Source organism: Brachionichthys hirsutus, chromosome 17 (genome assembly GCF_040956055.1).
Source record: "Brachionichthys hirsutus isolate HB-005 chromosome 17, CSIRO-AGI_Bhir_v1, whole genome shotgun sequence".
NCBI lineage: Eukaryota > Metazoa > Chordata > Actinopteri > Lophiiformes > Brachionichthyidae > Brachionichthys > Brachionichthys hirsutus.
Genome location: NC_090913.1, coordinates 1,445,643 through 1,457,509, shown reverse-complemented (window position 1 = coordinate 1,457,509; position 11,867 = coordinate 1,445,643). Strand labels below are relative to the sequence as shown.

General features: G+C 47.4%; 1 protein-coding gene across 1 annotated transcript; it reads right to left on the bottom strand.

Moving 5' to 3' along the window:
* Positions 1–860: 860 nt before the first annotated feature.
* LOC137907062 (prostaglandin E2 receptor EP1 subtype-like) lies at positions 861–3,031 on the bottom strand. The gene is made up of 2 exons (XM_068751371.1): positions 2,159–3,031; positions 861–1,124 (listed from the first exon to the last, which is right to left on the bottom strand). The coding sequence occupies exons 1-2, from the start codon at positions 3,029–3,031 to the stop codon at positions 861–863; spliced, it is 1,137 nt and encodes a 378-aa protein (XP_068607472.1).
* Between the last annotated feature and the right edge of the window lie 8,836 nt (positions 3,032–11,867).

Sequence of the window (11,867 nt, the reverse complement as noted above, 5' to 3'; positions counted from 1 at the left end):
CCTGCCAAAACGCTCCACTCCATCATGTCTCAATGACTCCCGCCCGGTAGCACTCACTCCCATCATCACAAAGTGCTTCGAACAGCTGGTCCTGGGACATGTCAAATCCTGTCTTCCCCCCACCTTGGACCCCCACCAATTTGCCCACCGTAAGAACAGGCGTACAGAATATGCAGTCTCCATTGTGCTGCACTCTGTCCTCTCACACCTGGACAACAACACATACACCAGAATGTTGAACATCACAGAAGACTCCTGTCACCCAGCTCTCGGTCTGTTTACACTCCTGCCCTCTGGGAGGCGCTACAGGAGCCTCAGTCAAGAACCATCAGGTTCAGGAACAGCGTCTTCCCCACTGTAATGTGTTGACTGTATATACTGCAATTGTATATATTGTAATATCATCTGTAATCTAGATATTCACAATTGTTATTTAATTGCTGCTAAAAGCACTTCTGGTAAGATGCAAACTATATTTCATTGCTTGTACTTGTGACATGCTCAATGACAATAAATGTAATCTAATCTTATCTTATCTTAATACTCAGTCCTTCTTTAGTTCTCAAACGACATCATCATTATTTTAACTTATTATACATAGATAATAAGTATGTTATTATCTATGTTCTATGTATACATGTTCATTGTATTTTGTGCAAAATCATAACATTAACCAGCTTGCAGCTGTAAAGGTCAGACAATGACTTAAAAAAAAAGATCATTTTGAATCAACATTTCTAAAGTGGACCAGCCAAGAAATGTCATCCCAGTCACAAAGTTAGCTCCTCCCACAGGCTTCTCAGTAATCTCTTTGTACGTTGAATTCTCCACACAAGCTCCACTGAGCAAGGCATCAGCTGTCACACTTGGTCGACTTCCTTCTTCTCTGAGCTGGGAAAGGAGGTGGGATCCCAGCGGCCGAGCTTGTTGCCCCTCAGGCCCACCTGGCACTTCACGATGAGGTAGATCTTGCGTAGGACGGTGCGGCGCAGCAGGATGTAGACCCAGGGGTCGAGGATCTGGTTCCAGGTGGCCAGCCTCACGCTCATCACCATCAGGGTTTCATAGCTGGACAAGTCCTCCTCCCCTGCGTAGGAGCTGATCACAGACACGAGGCCAGAGATCTGCAGGTGTGAAACACGTTGAAATGATTGTGATGAAAGCACAGAAACACCAAACGCCACAAACACTTTGTGATTTGTAGTAATAACAAACAATCATGATTTAAAGTGATCCTGTTCATTTTGTATAACCACAAAAACCCAAGATTTCCAGGAAGGACAGATTTTTAAATCCATAAATGGTATAAGTAAATGGAAAAATCCAGATTTTTTTGTATCTAGATGGGAATCCGGATCGCTCTCACAATGTAATGTTTTTTTTAAAAATCATAACAGTATCCACAATCTGCATCAAATTTGGTGCTGAGATAGAGACCCCCTCCCTACTCTTTACACCACAAAGGCCACATCGGTCAATAATCAACCGAGATATTGTGGAACAAATTTTGAAGCTCCATTGAAAATTTCAAAGTGAATCCAGATCTCTTCTGGATCATTGCCAAAATGTAATAATCTGTTTCTGGTAACATTCCCAACATTTCCTGAATATTTCATCAAGATCTGTCTGTAAAGTTTTGAGTTACGTTGCTAACAGACAAACAGACAAACCAAGGCTGATGATTACGTAACCGCCGCCTTGGCGGAGGTAAAAAAAAATGTCCATATTCACGTGACAACATTGTAAAACAATCCTCGTTTACATCAACTTGCAAAATTACAAATAAGAGCTCGGTTTTTCGCCAACGCTCTGGAATCTTTAATACGTCTTTTCCATTGATGTTACAATGACGTCCCCATAAGATCTACAGAGTCCGCTCTGCATCCACGTGACTCTCAATAACAAAACACCTGGAGAATAAACTGGTCCTTATAATAATGCATGTACATTTAGCTACTGGAAACACTGCAGTCCAACGAATTTATGGACAAGAATATCGTTAATCTATAGCAAATCTGAAACACACATTACGCCACAGGTCCCTAAGAATGCAACCTCCAAATGGCTCACCGTGCTGGGGCCAGAGGTTTGGGTTCTGCTGCATTTAGGGCATCCCATAATAAGATGCCTCCCTTTTAACGTGCTTGCTGACACTCACCAGCAGAGGACTCCAGCAGATAGACGAGGTGACCATGATGCCGACCAGTTGCAGCACCATCTCTATGTCATGGGAGTTGCTTGAGTGCTGGGAACCGGGCCGCCTCCTGAGCCGAGCCAGCACCAGTGTCAGTCCGCTGACCGTGTTACACACCAGCGCCACAGCCAGAGACGTCAGTCCCAATCCAGAGAACAGTACCACAAATGCCACCCCCCCCCCCTCGGTGTCGCTGAGCACATTGATGAAGCACCACGTCCCTGGGGCCTGGTAGGTGTAAGAGCCCAGCTGAAAGCACGGCAGCAGGGCCACGCTCAGAGCCGCCAGCCAGACGACGGACAGGCAGATCTTCGATCGGGTCTTGGTGACCAGGGATGAGTGCAGCAGGGGCTTAGTGACCCCCAGGCAGCGCTCGGCAGCCATAGCACAGCCCAGGAAGAGTGGACACAGTCCAAAAAACACCATGCTACCACCCAAAAACTGACACATCCCATCGGTGGAGTGGAAGTCCTCGGGGTGCACGCCCCCGGTGAGGTAGAGTTGGAGGACCAGAGCTCCAAGGATCAGATGGCCGATGAAATCTGTGACCACCAGGGAGGTGGCAAAAAGAAGGAACGTGGCTTTGGTGCGCCGGCGTTGGAGATAATATGCGTTGACCAGGATGAAGAGAGCCACGATGTTGGAGACGATGCCCAGCGTCATGGACAGGATGACCACAACGACGCCGGTGGTGGTGGGCTGTGCCAGGCTCAGGTTAGCCGGCTGCATCAGCGCGCCAACAACCGCCTCGGCCTCCAGCTTCTCCGCACTGTCGTTAACGAAACGAGGGAGGAGCGAGGAGGATGAAGAGTTACTGTAGTGACTCAAAGCTAGCATCGCTGAAGCCTGACGGTCATGACGGAGCGAGGCTGCAGGAGAAAGTGAATGCAAGCAGATTAAGAGACGGTGAGACGAAGCCATGATTGTTGGCACGCTCACGTGCACAGCAGTGAGCTGGACAAACGTAAAGAACGCATCGAGTGCAGACGTCAATCGATCTGCATGCAGGAGAGTCTCAGATGAGGGAGGGACTCCTTAAATATCGTGTTCAATCCCTCCAGGAGCCATTTTTCATGCACCACATTCAGAAACATGATGCTGGCATTGTTTTCGTCTCTAACCTGATCACCTGTATCTGATGAGGTTTTGTGGACTACAGACAAATTCTGAGGTTTCGTTCCAGTCAAAGGATTCAAACCGAAAACTGGATGTTAATGACATCCCGATCCAAGTTCTCACTGAACGTAAGGAATTAGATCCAATCAGGAGAAATAAGATCACAAGTAATCCAATAAAAGCTAAACGTGTTTAACCTTCTATTATTCATGTAAAGAAACGACTCACCTCTGCATAGCTGAGTTCTCCAGATGTCCAGTGATTCTCCACAGACGCTCCTTGAAACGATTTCAGCAAAAATCCACAGACAAATGAAACAAAATAGCCTTTATCATAAGAATAGAGAATCGATTAAGTCCAGCCATGGAGCTGCTCTGCGAAGGACTTTGCGCGCTCCGACGCGTCAGGCAGTTTCATAGCGAGCGTTCCTCCCCGACACTTTACACCGACTCCCGGTTTTATACCGGCTCCGTGTCCGTGTGGGCGTCTCTGCTCACGACTCATCCTCCGCTGCTTTCCGTCTCGCCGCTCTGCTTACGGTAACTTTACGGTCAGTAACGCACTTTAACTTCTTACTCACGTTACGCGTGTCATCGCGTCTTCAAAATGATCACAGAAATTAATGTATTTATTATTATTATTATTATTATCTTCATTATTATGATTATTATGATTATAATTATTATATTATAATTATTACTATTATTATTATTATCATTATTTATCAATATCGTTATATTATTATTCGTTTTTATTGTTATTGTTATTATTATTATTAATCATTATTATAATTTAAGATTATTATTTATTTTGTTGTTGCGGTTCAGACAGGCATCCGCTTTTAGTTTTCTGCACGGGTCGATGAGGACAGATTCTGTTTCATGTCTGCCGTCCTTTAAACAGACCCGGTGGATCATATCTCATCTGTAATGTTAATCCGTCTGCTGCTTGACTTGCAATAATTTTATTTGCTGGCAGACTAACCAAACATCGAAAAGTAAAATTCCAGGTTTTACTCAAGGAGTCTGACGTTACTATTTCTTCCATTTGATTGTCTGACCGCCATGAAGTTTGTGCAAAAATCAGAACAAACAAATGCAAAAGTTGATGCCTGTCTCCCGCTGTTGTGCATATCCTTAATTCAAGGCATAAAAAACAACAATCGTCTTCCTTTGGGTCCTTTTGGACTAACGATCCAGTATTTGGCTGCCATGTGTCTTTTCCCTCCACCTTTGAAAGGAGACGTTGTTTCTTCATCTTGCTCTTATAAACTGCGACATTTGGCCTCTGCAGACTTTTGGTTCTTCCAACAGCAAGTCTGGGGTTTATGGGTCTGAGGCCTTCTGGACCGTTTCCCTTCCTCTGACCACAAACAGAGAAAACGGTCCAGCTGCATACCTGATGTCTCCTGCACAGTCGAGATGGAGGAGCCCTCTGGACGAGTTTAGATAGAAATCTGTCTCTCAGTCAGTTTTCTTGTTGTATATGCATACAAGTATTCTTTCTCGGTGTCACTAGTCAACATTTCGTTCCACTACAAACACTCAACGGCTCCTTGAATCGCTCCTTTTACCAAAACCCACTGCTGTGCGTCAAGACGATGCAGCGCTCCTCGTCATTCCGCTGGTTGGACGTGAACAGGAGCTGGATTTACTAAGAACGGTGTTATCTCGCATTCTTCAAAGGCCGTTCATTCCTCTTAATAATTTTCACATGTGCATTGTTCTAGTTTCAATCCAACAATGTGGTATAAATCCCTCCAGTGGGTCAACAGGAAATAACGGTTGTGCGTCTGTCTCATGGACACTGAGAAGATGCTGGCGGTGATGAAGTGGAAAGACAAACGTCATCTGTCAGACATGAAACAGAGGAGTGCTGATAATCTTCAGCCGAGGAGACCAGCCCATGCACCAGAGACCTGCTTTCCGTTGAAAGCCACTCCTCCACTGTCTGACGGTCCCACTGGAGTCCAGAGGTCGGGTCTAACGCTGTCTTACTGTGTGGTCCGGGATGGGGCGGTGTGCAGGGGGCCGGGGGCCGGGGGCCGGGGGCCGAGTCTTATCGCAGCTGAACTGGACTGTTTTCCACATCACCATTAAATGCTCTTAAACTCTCCCCACGCTGCCTCGGCCAAACTAAACCGATCTTCAGCCATGGCTTGGGGCCGGCCCAGGATTCGTTCTGGATGGATATTTGCCCGGGTATAGAAAGCACAAATCACAGGCCAAAGGACGTGATTTATGCGTTTCCTGACAAACGTTACAGGACGAGACAGAACGAGGCCAGATGTGAGGCGAGACTCGCGCCACCATCATTCCATGCGGGTCGCGGGCTTTGGCTGCTTTGCTGATGTTTGCGGTTCCGTGCCGTGATTAATGAGAGGTCGTGTCAGTGTGTGAACGAAAGGCTGGGAGAGGTAATTACAGCAGGTCTGCACCAGAGTGAGATGTAAGAACCGCAGCTAATCAATCAGCTGAGACGTTATTAATAGATGATGACACGAGCACAGAACCGAGAGGTGTGAGTACATCACGGTTGGTGTATGAAGATACCAAGAACAATCTAGAACCTTTTGGTGCCGATCCAGATCACCATGTAGATCCAGTTAGGAGGGGAACGAGCTGCTTGGGGGAGGTCTGCGCTCTCTGAGTTATTAAAGGCCATGAGGTTCAATATGGCGAGGCTTTAGAGCACAAAGCATTCTATAACGAAGACAAACTGAATCCCACCTGAAACAATCAACACATCGGCATCAGCAGGAGACAAATCATCTGATTTTTGTATTTCTGATTTGTTCTGCTGATGCAAGGGAGAAATATTGAACCTAAAAATACCAGCATCCCTAAAAGTTATTAACAGGTTTTAACTTCAATGGATTTTAAGGCACACCCAGATGTGGATGCAGGATTAAAATAGTCAGTTTTACCTTTTACGCACACACACACATAATATGTTTCCATGATCAGTTGCACCCCCCCCCCCCCCCCGTACAGGACGGGGATGTGAGACAAAAACCTGCTTCAGCAAAGCTCTCCGTGAGGAACACGCTGTCCTGCGGTGACACAGCGGCCCCCGACATGCCAGCTCAGAGGGTCTGGTAACACCACGATAGCGACCGGCCTGCGTTTGCCTCCAGTCTGACCTTCCCTCCTCCAGTCACACGTTCACATAAACATGTCTTCTCCGTGTTATTGCTGCACTAAAGACTGAACAAATGACAAATAAACCAGGATTACGATGTGCTCTATCGGCTGAGTATCGGCTGGGGTTGGACAAATACAAGTAAAGCACGATGACACAGTCAAATACGTTGATCAGAATGAACAGTATCTGCTATTTAAATGGATTATTAACTCAATGATCAATACTCATTCTTCACTCAAAAATTATGAAAACCCAAAACTGTGAAATGAAGATCCGCTGGATTTCTCAGGAACTGTACTGCTCTTCATCTGGGAGACCGAGGATGACGTATTAACGATTCATTTACACTAAATACAAAATACATGTTATAATATAAAATATACAGATAAAAGCAACATGCCATAGATCTATACTTTATTTAACCAGCTAAGTTAATTGAGAACTAATTCTCATTTACAATAATGACTTGGACCTAATTTGCATGTTATTGGAGGAAGCTGGAGAACCCAGCTAGAACCCGGAGAGAACCCATGCAGCCACGGGGAGAACATGCAAACTCCTCACAGAAGGGCCTCAAGCTGGATTTCAACTTGTGACCGTCTTGCTGTGAGGCAACAGCGCCACCACTGCGCCACCGCCCTGCCCCACTTACTTTGTTATAATTATAAAACTATATTCTAATGATGAAACCTGTTCCTTGGGACGAGACGGAGGTCGTGCTCGTCGTGCAACCGGATCCTGGTGAAACCGGGCCTTTGATGTTCCGGCTCCAGAGGCAGCGGCGATCCAGTCGGAGTAAATCAGCAGAATAACAGCAAACCCTCCTGACTCACCAGCTGCACTCGAACGCGCCGTCAGAAGACCTGCAGGTACAGCTAATCCAAATCATCTGTAGGATCCGCAGCCAAAAGACACACGTTGATAATGAGCAGTGTGTTTAGATGTTTCAGGAAAAGCCGCGTCATCCACAGAATGACGAGCGATGACGCATAATCAGGATATTTAACAGACGCTAAATGATTCTGAACCTGTTTGATGGTTTGTCTCACGTGAATCCGAAGTCAGAATACAAGAGTTAAACGTAAACTCTCAGAAGCTCTAATTCAGTCAAACACGGTGGAGAGCTCCAAAGGAGCGTTTCTCTCCTCAGCTGCTGCTTCAGGGCGTTCCTGAGGTGTGTCTGCAGGATTGCAGATTCCTGTGGGCGGGGATTAGGGATCAATACGTTGTGGAGAAGGTTCACAGTCAGATATCAGATTCCGAAAATCAAAACACGAACGTCGGCGTTCTTCGATTCCTGAATGCTGCATCTGATGACTGCAGTGAGTCGCTCTGCCTCCATCTGTCCCCCATCTGTCCCCCATCTGTCCCCCATCTGTCGCTCTGCCTCCATCTGTCCCCCATCTGTCCCCCATCTATCCCCCATCTGTCGCTCTGCCTCCATCTGTCCCCCATCTGTCCCCCATCTGTCCCCCATCTATCCCCCATCTGTCCTCCATCTGTCCCCCATCTGTCCTCTATCTGTCCCCCATCTGTCCTCCATCTGTCCCCCATCTGTCCTCCATCTGTCCCCCATCTGTCCTCCATCTGTCCCCCATCTGTCCCCCATCTGTCCTCCATCTGTCCTCCATCTGTCCTCCATCTGTCCTCCATCTGGCCTCCATCTGTCCTCCATCTGTCCTCCATCTGTCCCCCATCTGTCCTCCATCTGTCCCCCATCTGTCCTCTATCTGTCCCCCATCTGTCCCCCATCTGTCCCCCATCTGTCCTCCATCTGTCCCCCATCTGTCCCCCATCTATCCCCCATCTGTCCTCCATCTGTCCCCCATCTGTCCTCCATCTGTCCTCCATCTGTCCTCCATCTGTCCCCCATCTGTCCTCTATCTGTCCCCCATCTGTCCTCTATCTGTCCCCCATCTGTCCCCCATCTGTCGCTCTGCCTCCATCTGTCCCCCATCTGTCCCCCATCTGTCCTCCATCTGTCCCCCATCTGTCCTCCATCTGTCCTCCATCTGGCCTCCATCTGTCCTCCATCTGTCCTCCATCTGTCCATCATCTGTCCTCTATCTGTCCCCCATCTGTCCCCCATCTGTCCCCCATCCGGCCTCCATCTGTCAGCGACCTCCTCTTCCTCCTCTGGCTGAAGGTCCGGCAGCACGTAGCAGAGATGAGATGAGAGCGATGAGAAGCTGCTGCATCTAAGAAGAGGGAAGCCAGTCTGTCCTGTTTGCATGTATATAACGTTTTTATTATGTGTACTATGTTAACGATCTGTTTTCACTTTATTAATGGTGAATTATGGGATGTAGCTGTGCGGTCCAAAGTCTATTTTAGTGAAGCTCTCTGTGATGTCACAGAGGGCAAACGTGCACAAGATATGCGTGCACATGCATGCACATGCATGCACATTGTGTATTGTGTTTCAGTTTGGTTTTCAGAGGCTTTTCTGACAGAGCTGGTTGAGACAGACAAGAGGGATGCTGTCCTACAGCATCTGTTTGAGACAGACAAGAGGGACACTGTCCTGCAGCATCTGTTTGAGACACACAAGAGGGACGCTGTCCTGCAACATCTGTTTGAGACAGACAAGAGGGACGCTGTCCTGCAGCATCTGTTTGAGACAGACAAGAGGGACGCTGTCCTGCAGCATCTGTTTGAGACACACAAGAGGGACACTGTCCTGCAGCATCTGTTTGAGACACACAAGAGGGACACTGTCCTGCAGCATCTGTTTGAGACAGACAAGAGGGACGCTGTCCTGCAGCGTCTGTTTGAGACACACAAGAGGGACGCTGTCCTGCAGCGTCTGTTTGAGACAGACAAGAGGGACACTGTCCTGCAGCATCTGTTTGAGACAGACAAGAGGGACGCTGTCCTGCAGCATCTGTTTGAGACAGACAAGAGGGACGCTGTCCTGCAGCATCTGTTTGCTATTTCGTGAAAAAAGAGTATAATATGTGATCTTTAAAGCCACTCAGGAAATGAGGTTGGTTCTGGGCCCACGTTAGCAGGAAGTCCACCCTGTTTCAGCAGCCGGCGTTTATATAGTTCTATGATGGGATGGATGGACAGTAGTCACACGGCAGCACCTGAGGCCAATCTAAAACTGAGGATCATTGGATGTGTTTCTGTATATTCAAGCCGTCGCCATCATGCAACCAAACCGTTGCAGGGTGGGTGTGGCTTTGCAAAACAGAAAAGATGGCTGCCTTTCCAGTGAAAGAAGTGCATAAATGTAAAATGTTTTCACAAACAAACATTCATTCATTCATTCATTCATTTTCTGAACCGCTTAATCTGTTACCGGGTCGCGGGTCGTGCTGGAGCCTATCCCAGCAGTCCACGGGCGAGAGGCGGGGTACACCCTGGACAAGCCGCCAGTTCATTGCATGGCCACACATAAAAAGACAACATTCACACATACACACGCAACTATGGCCAATTTACTGTAACCTATACACCTAATTTGCATGTTTTTGGTGGGCGGAAGCCGGTGAACCCGGACAGAACCCATGCAGACATGGGAACATGCAAACTCCTCACAGAAAGGCCCAGAGTTGGATTTGAACCTTCTTGCTGAGAGGCAACAGCGCTTACCACTGCGCCACCGTGCGAAAGTCACGGGAATATCTGATTAATGTCAGTGCAAATTCCCGTGTCTTTGGATCGTTGCTTCCATGTCTTCACGGGACGTCTGATCTGATACAGCAGGAAGAACTGTCCAACATAATGATCAGAACCAGAAGGTGACCTCTTGGCGTCTGGGCGTCAACATCAGTGTATGAGGTCACGGGTCACACCTGAGAAGCTCCCGCTGAGAATAGTTATGACATCATGACTATTATCTGGCTGGAGCTCGCCGTGTAAAATCGACCCATTGCTCCAAAAATGTGGGCCGAGAACAGAACGTTTGAGGTGGAGGTGGAGCCTTCAGGGAACCTCCTGTTCCTGTTAAGTTATGATGGTGAGTTTATGCTTAAAAAAAGCTCTCGTCTTCAGCTGCTTAGCCAGGTCGAGGGTTTAAGCTGAAGCATATCCCATCTGACTACGGGCGGAGGCTGGCTACACCCTGGATAAGTCGCCAGTTCATTGCAGATTTCTGCTCAAGCTGAAATAATTGTGTGTAGCAGGGGTGGAGTGTTTTTTTTCTGTCTTGCTGGGATTTTTCTGTCCTCTATAACCTAAATTTCTTTTAGCAGAGTATTGCACAACCGCGCTGATGAGTTTGACCCGAGACCTCAGCTTCACGGGCTTCTGAAATGCTTGAACTCATGAATCACGGATCCGAAAGGAGCGACAGAGCGGAGGAAAGGAAGGAGGGAGGTGAAACGAGGTGATGAAAAGCAGGAAACTCCAACGCTCTGCAGCAAGTTCAGAGTTTTCGTCTCTCTTTCTGTGGTGGAATTAGATTGGGTGGGTCCGTTTTCTGAAATCAATAGCAGGGAGGAGCAGAATGTCCTGAAGCATTTCACACATTTTTTGGAAGTTTAGAAGAAATGTCCAGATGTGGTGGTGAGACTTTTTTTCGGCGGTAACGGGTCGGATCTCTTTGTACCCTTTAGACACCTTGTTTGTTAGAGAATCAGACTCGATTTATTCACCAGTCAAAGGATTCACATTCAATAATCAAATGCGGCTCTACAGCACTATGCTATCGGGCATGCAATAAATATAGACTAAGTTAAATACATAGGAGTACAAAAATCCACCACAAAAACAACAGCAGCAGGCGTGGAAACACCGACGGCCTTCGTCTTCCTTTGACATAATCAATTCAGTTCTGCCTTGAATCCAATCGGATCGATCCATTCCTGCAGCCGAGTTAATTCAGTCGTGAATTAACCTCCAGCAGGTCTGTCAATAAAGCTCTGACTTGAATGAGGGAACAGGTCGTTAGTGTCTGTGTGCAACTGCAGGGTTATACTGGTTAATCTGCTACACCAGTTAGCATGTCCTTGAATCCGGATTGCTTCTTGGTTTTATAACTATTAGTGAAGGTCAGAGAGGACAGACTTGGATGGTTTGCCAGAGGAGAGACGGGGACTATATCGGTAGAAGGATGCTGAGGATGGAACTGCCAGGGAACAGGACTAGAGGTCGACCCAGGAGAAGATACATGGACGTAGTGAGGGAGGACATGAGAGTGGCTGGTGTTGAAGAGGACAGTGCAAAGGACAGGGTGAAGTGGAGAAGGCTAGGTTGCTCTGGCAACCCCTCAGGGGACAAGAAGAAAGTACAATAGTAGTAGATAAAAAGCTATAAATGACAAATATTCCCATTTTAATGCATGTTTTTCCAGCTTGAACAAAGCTTTGAATTCCTCTAGGGCTCTCCTCCACAAGCAGCACCGGGGGGGGGGGGGGGGGGGGCACAGGAAGACAGATGGAAGCAGAGGCTGCAGCATCCGTGACGA

What these genes read in the sequence shown, in the direction of transcription:
- LOC137907062 (XM_068751371.1), bottom strand. Translation starts at nt 3,031, where the DNA reads ATGCTAGCTTTGAGTCACTACAGTAACTCTTCATCCTCCTCGCTCCTC. An exon ending in TCTGCTGGAGTCCTCTGCTG is followed by an intron (nt 1,125 to 2,158) that starts GTGAGTGTCAGC and finishes TCACACCTGCAG; the next exon opens with ATCTCTGGCCTCGTGTCTGT.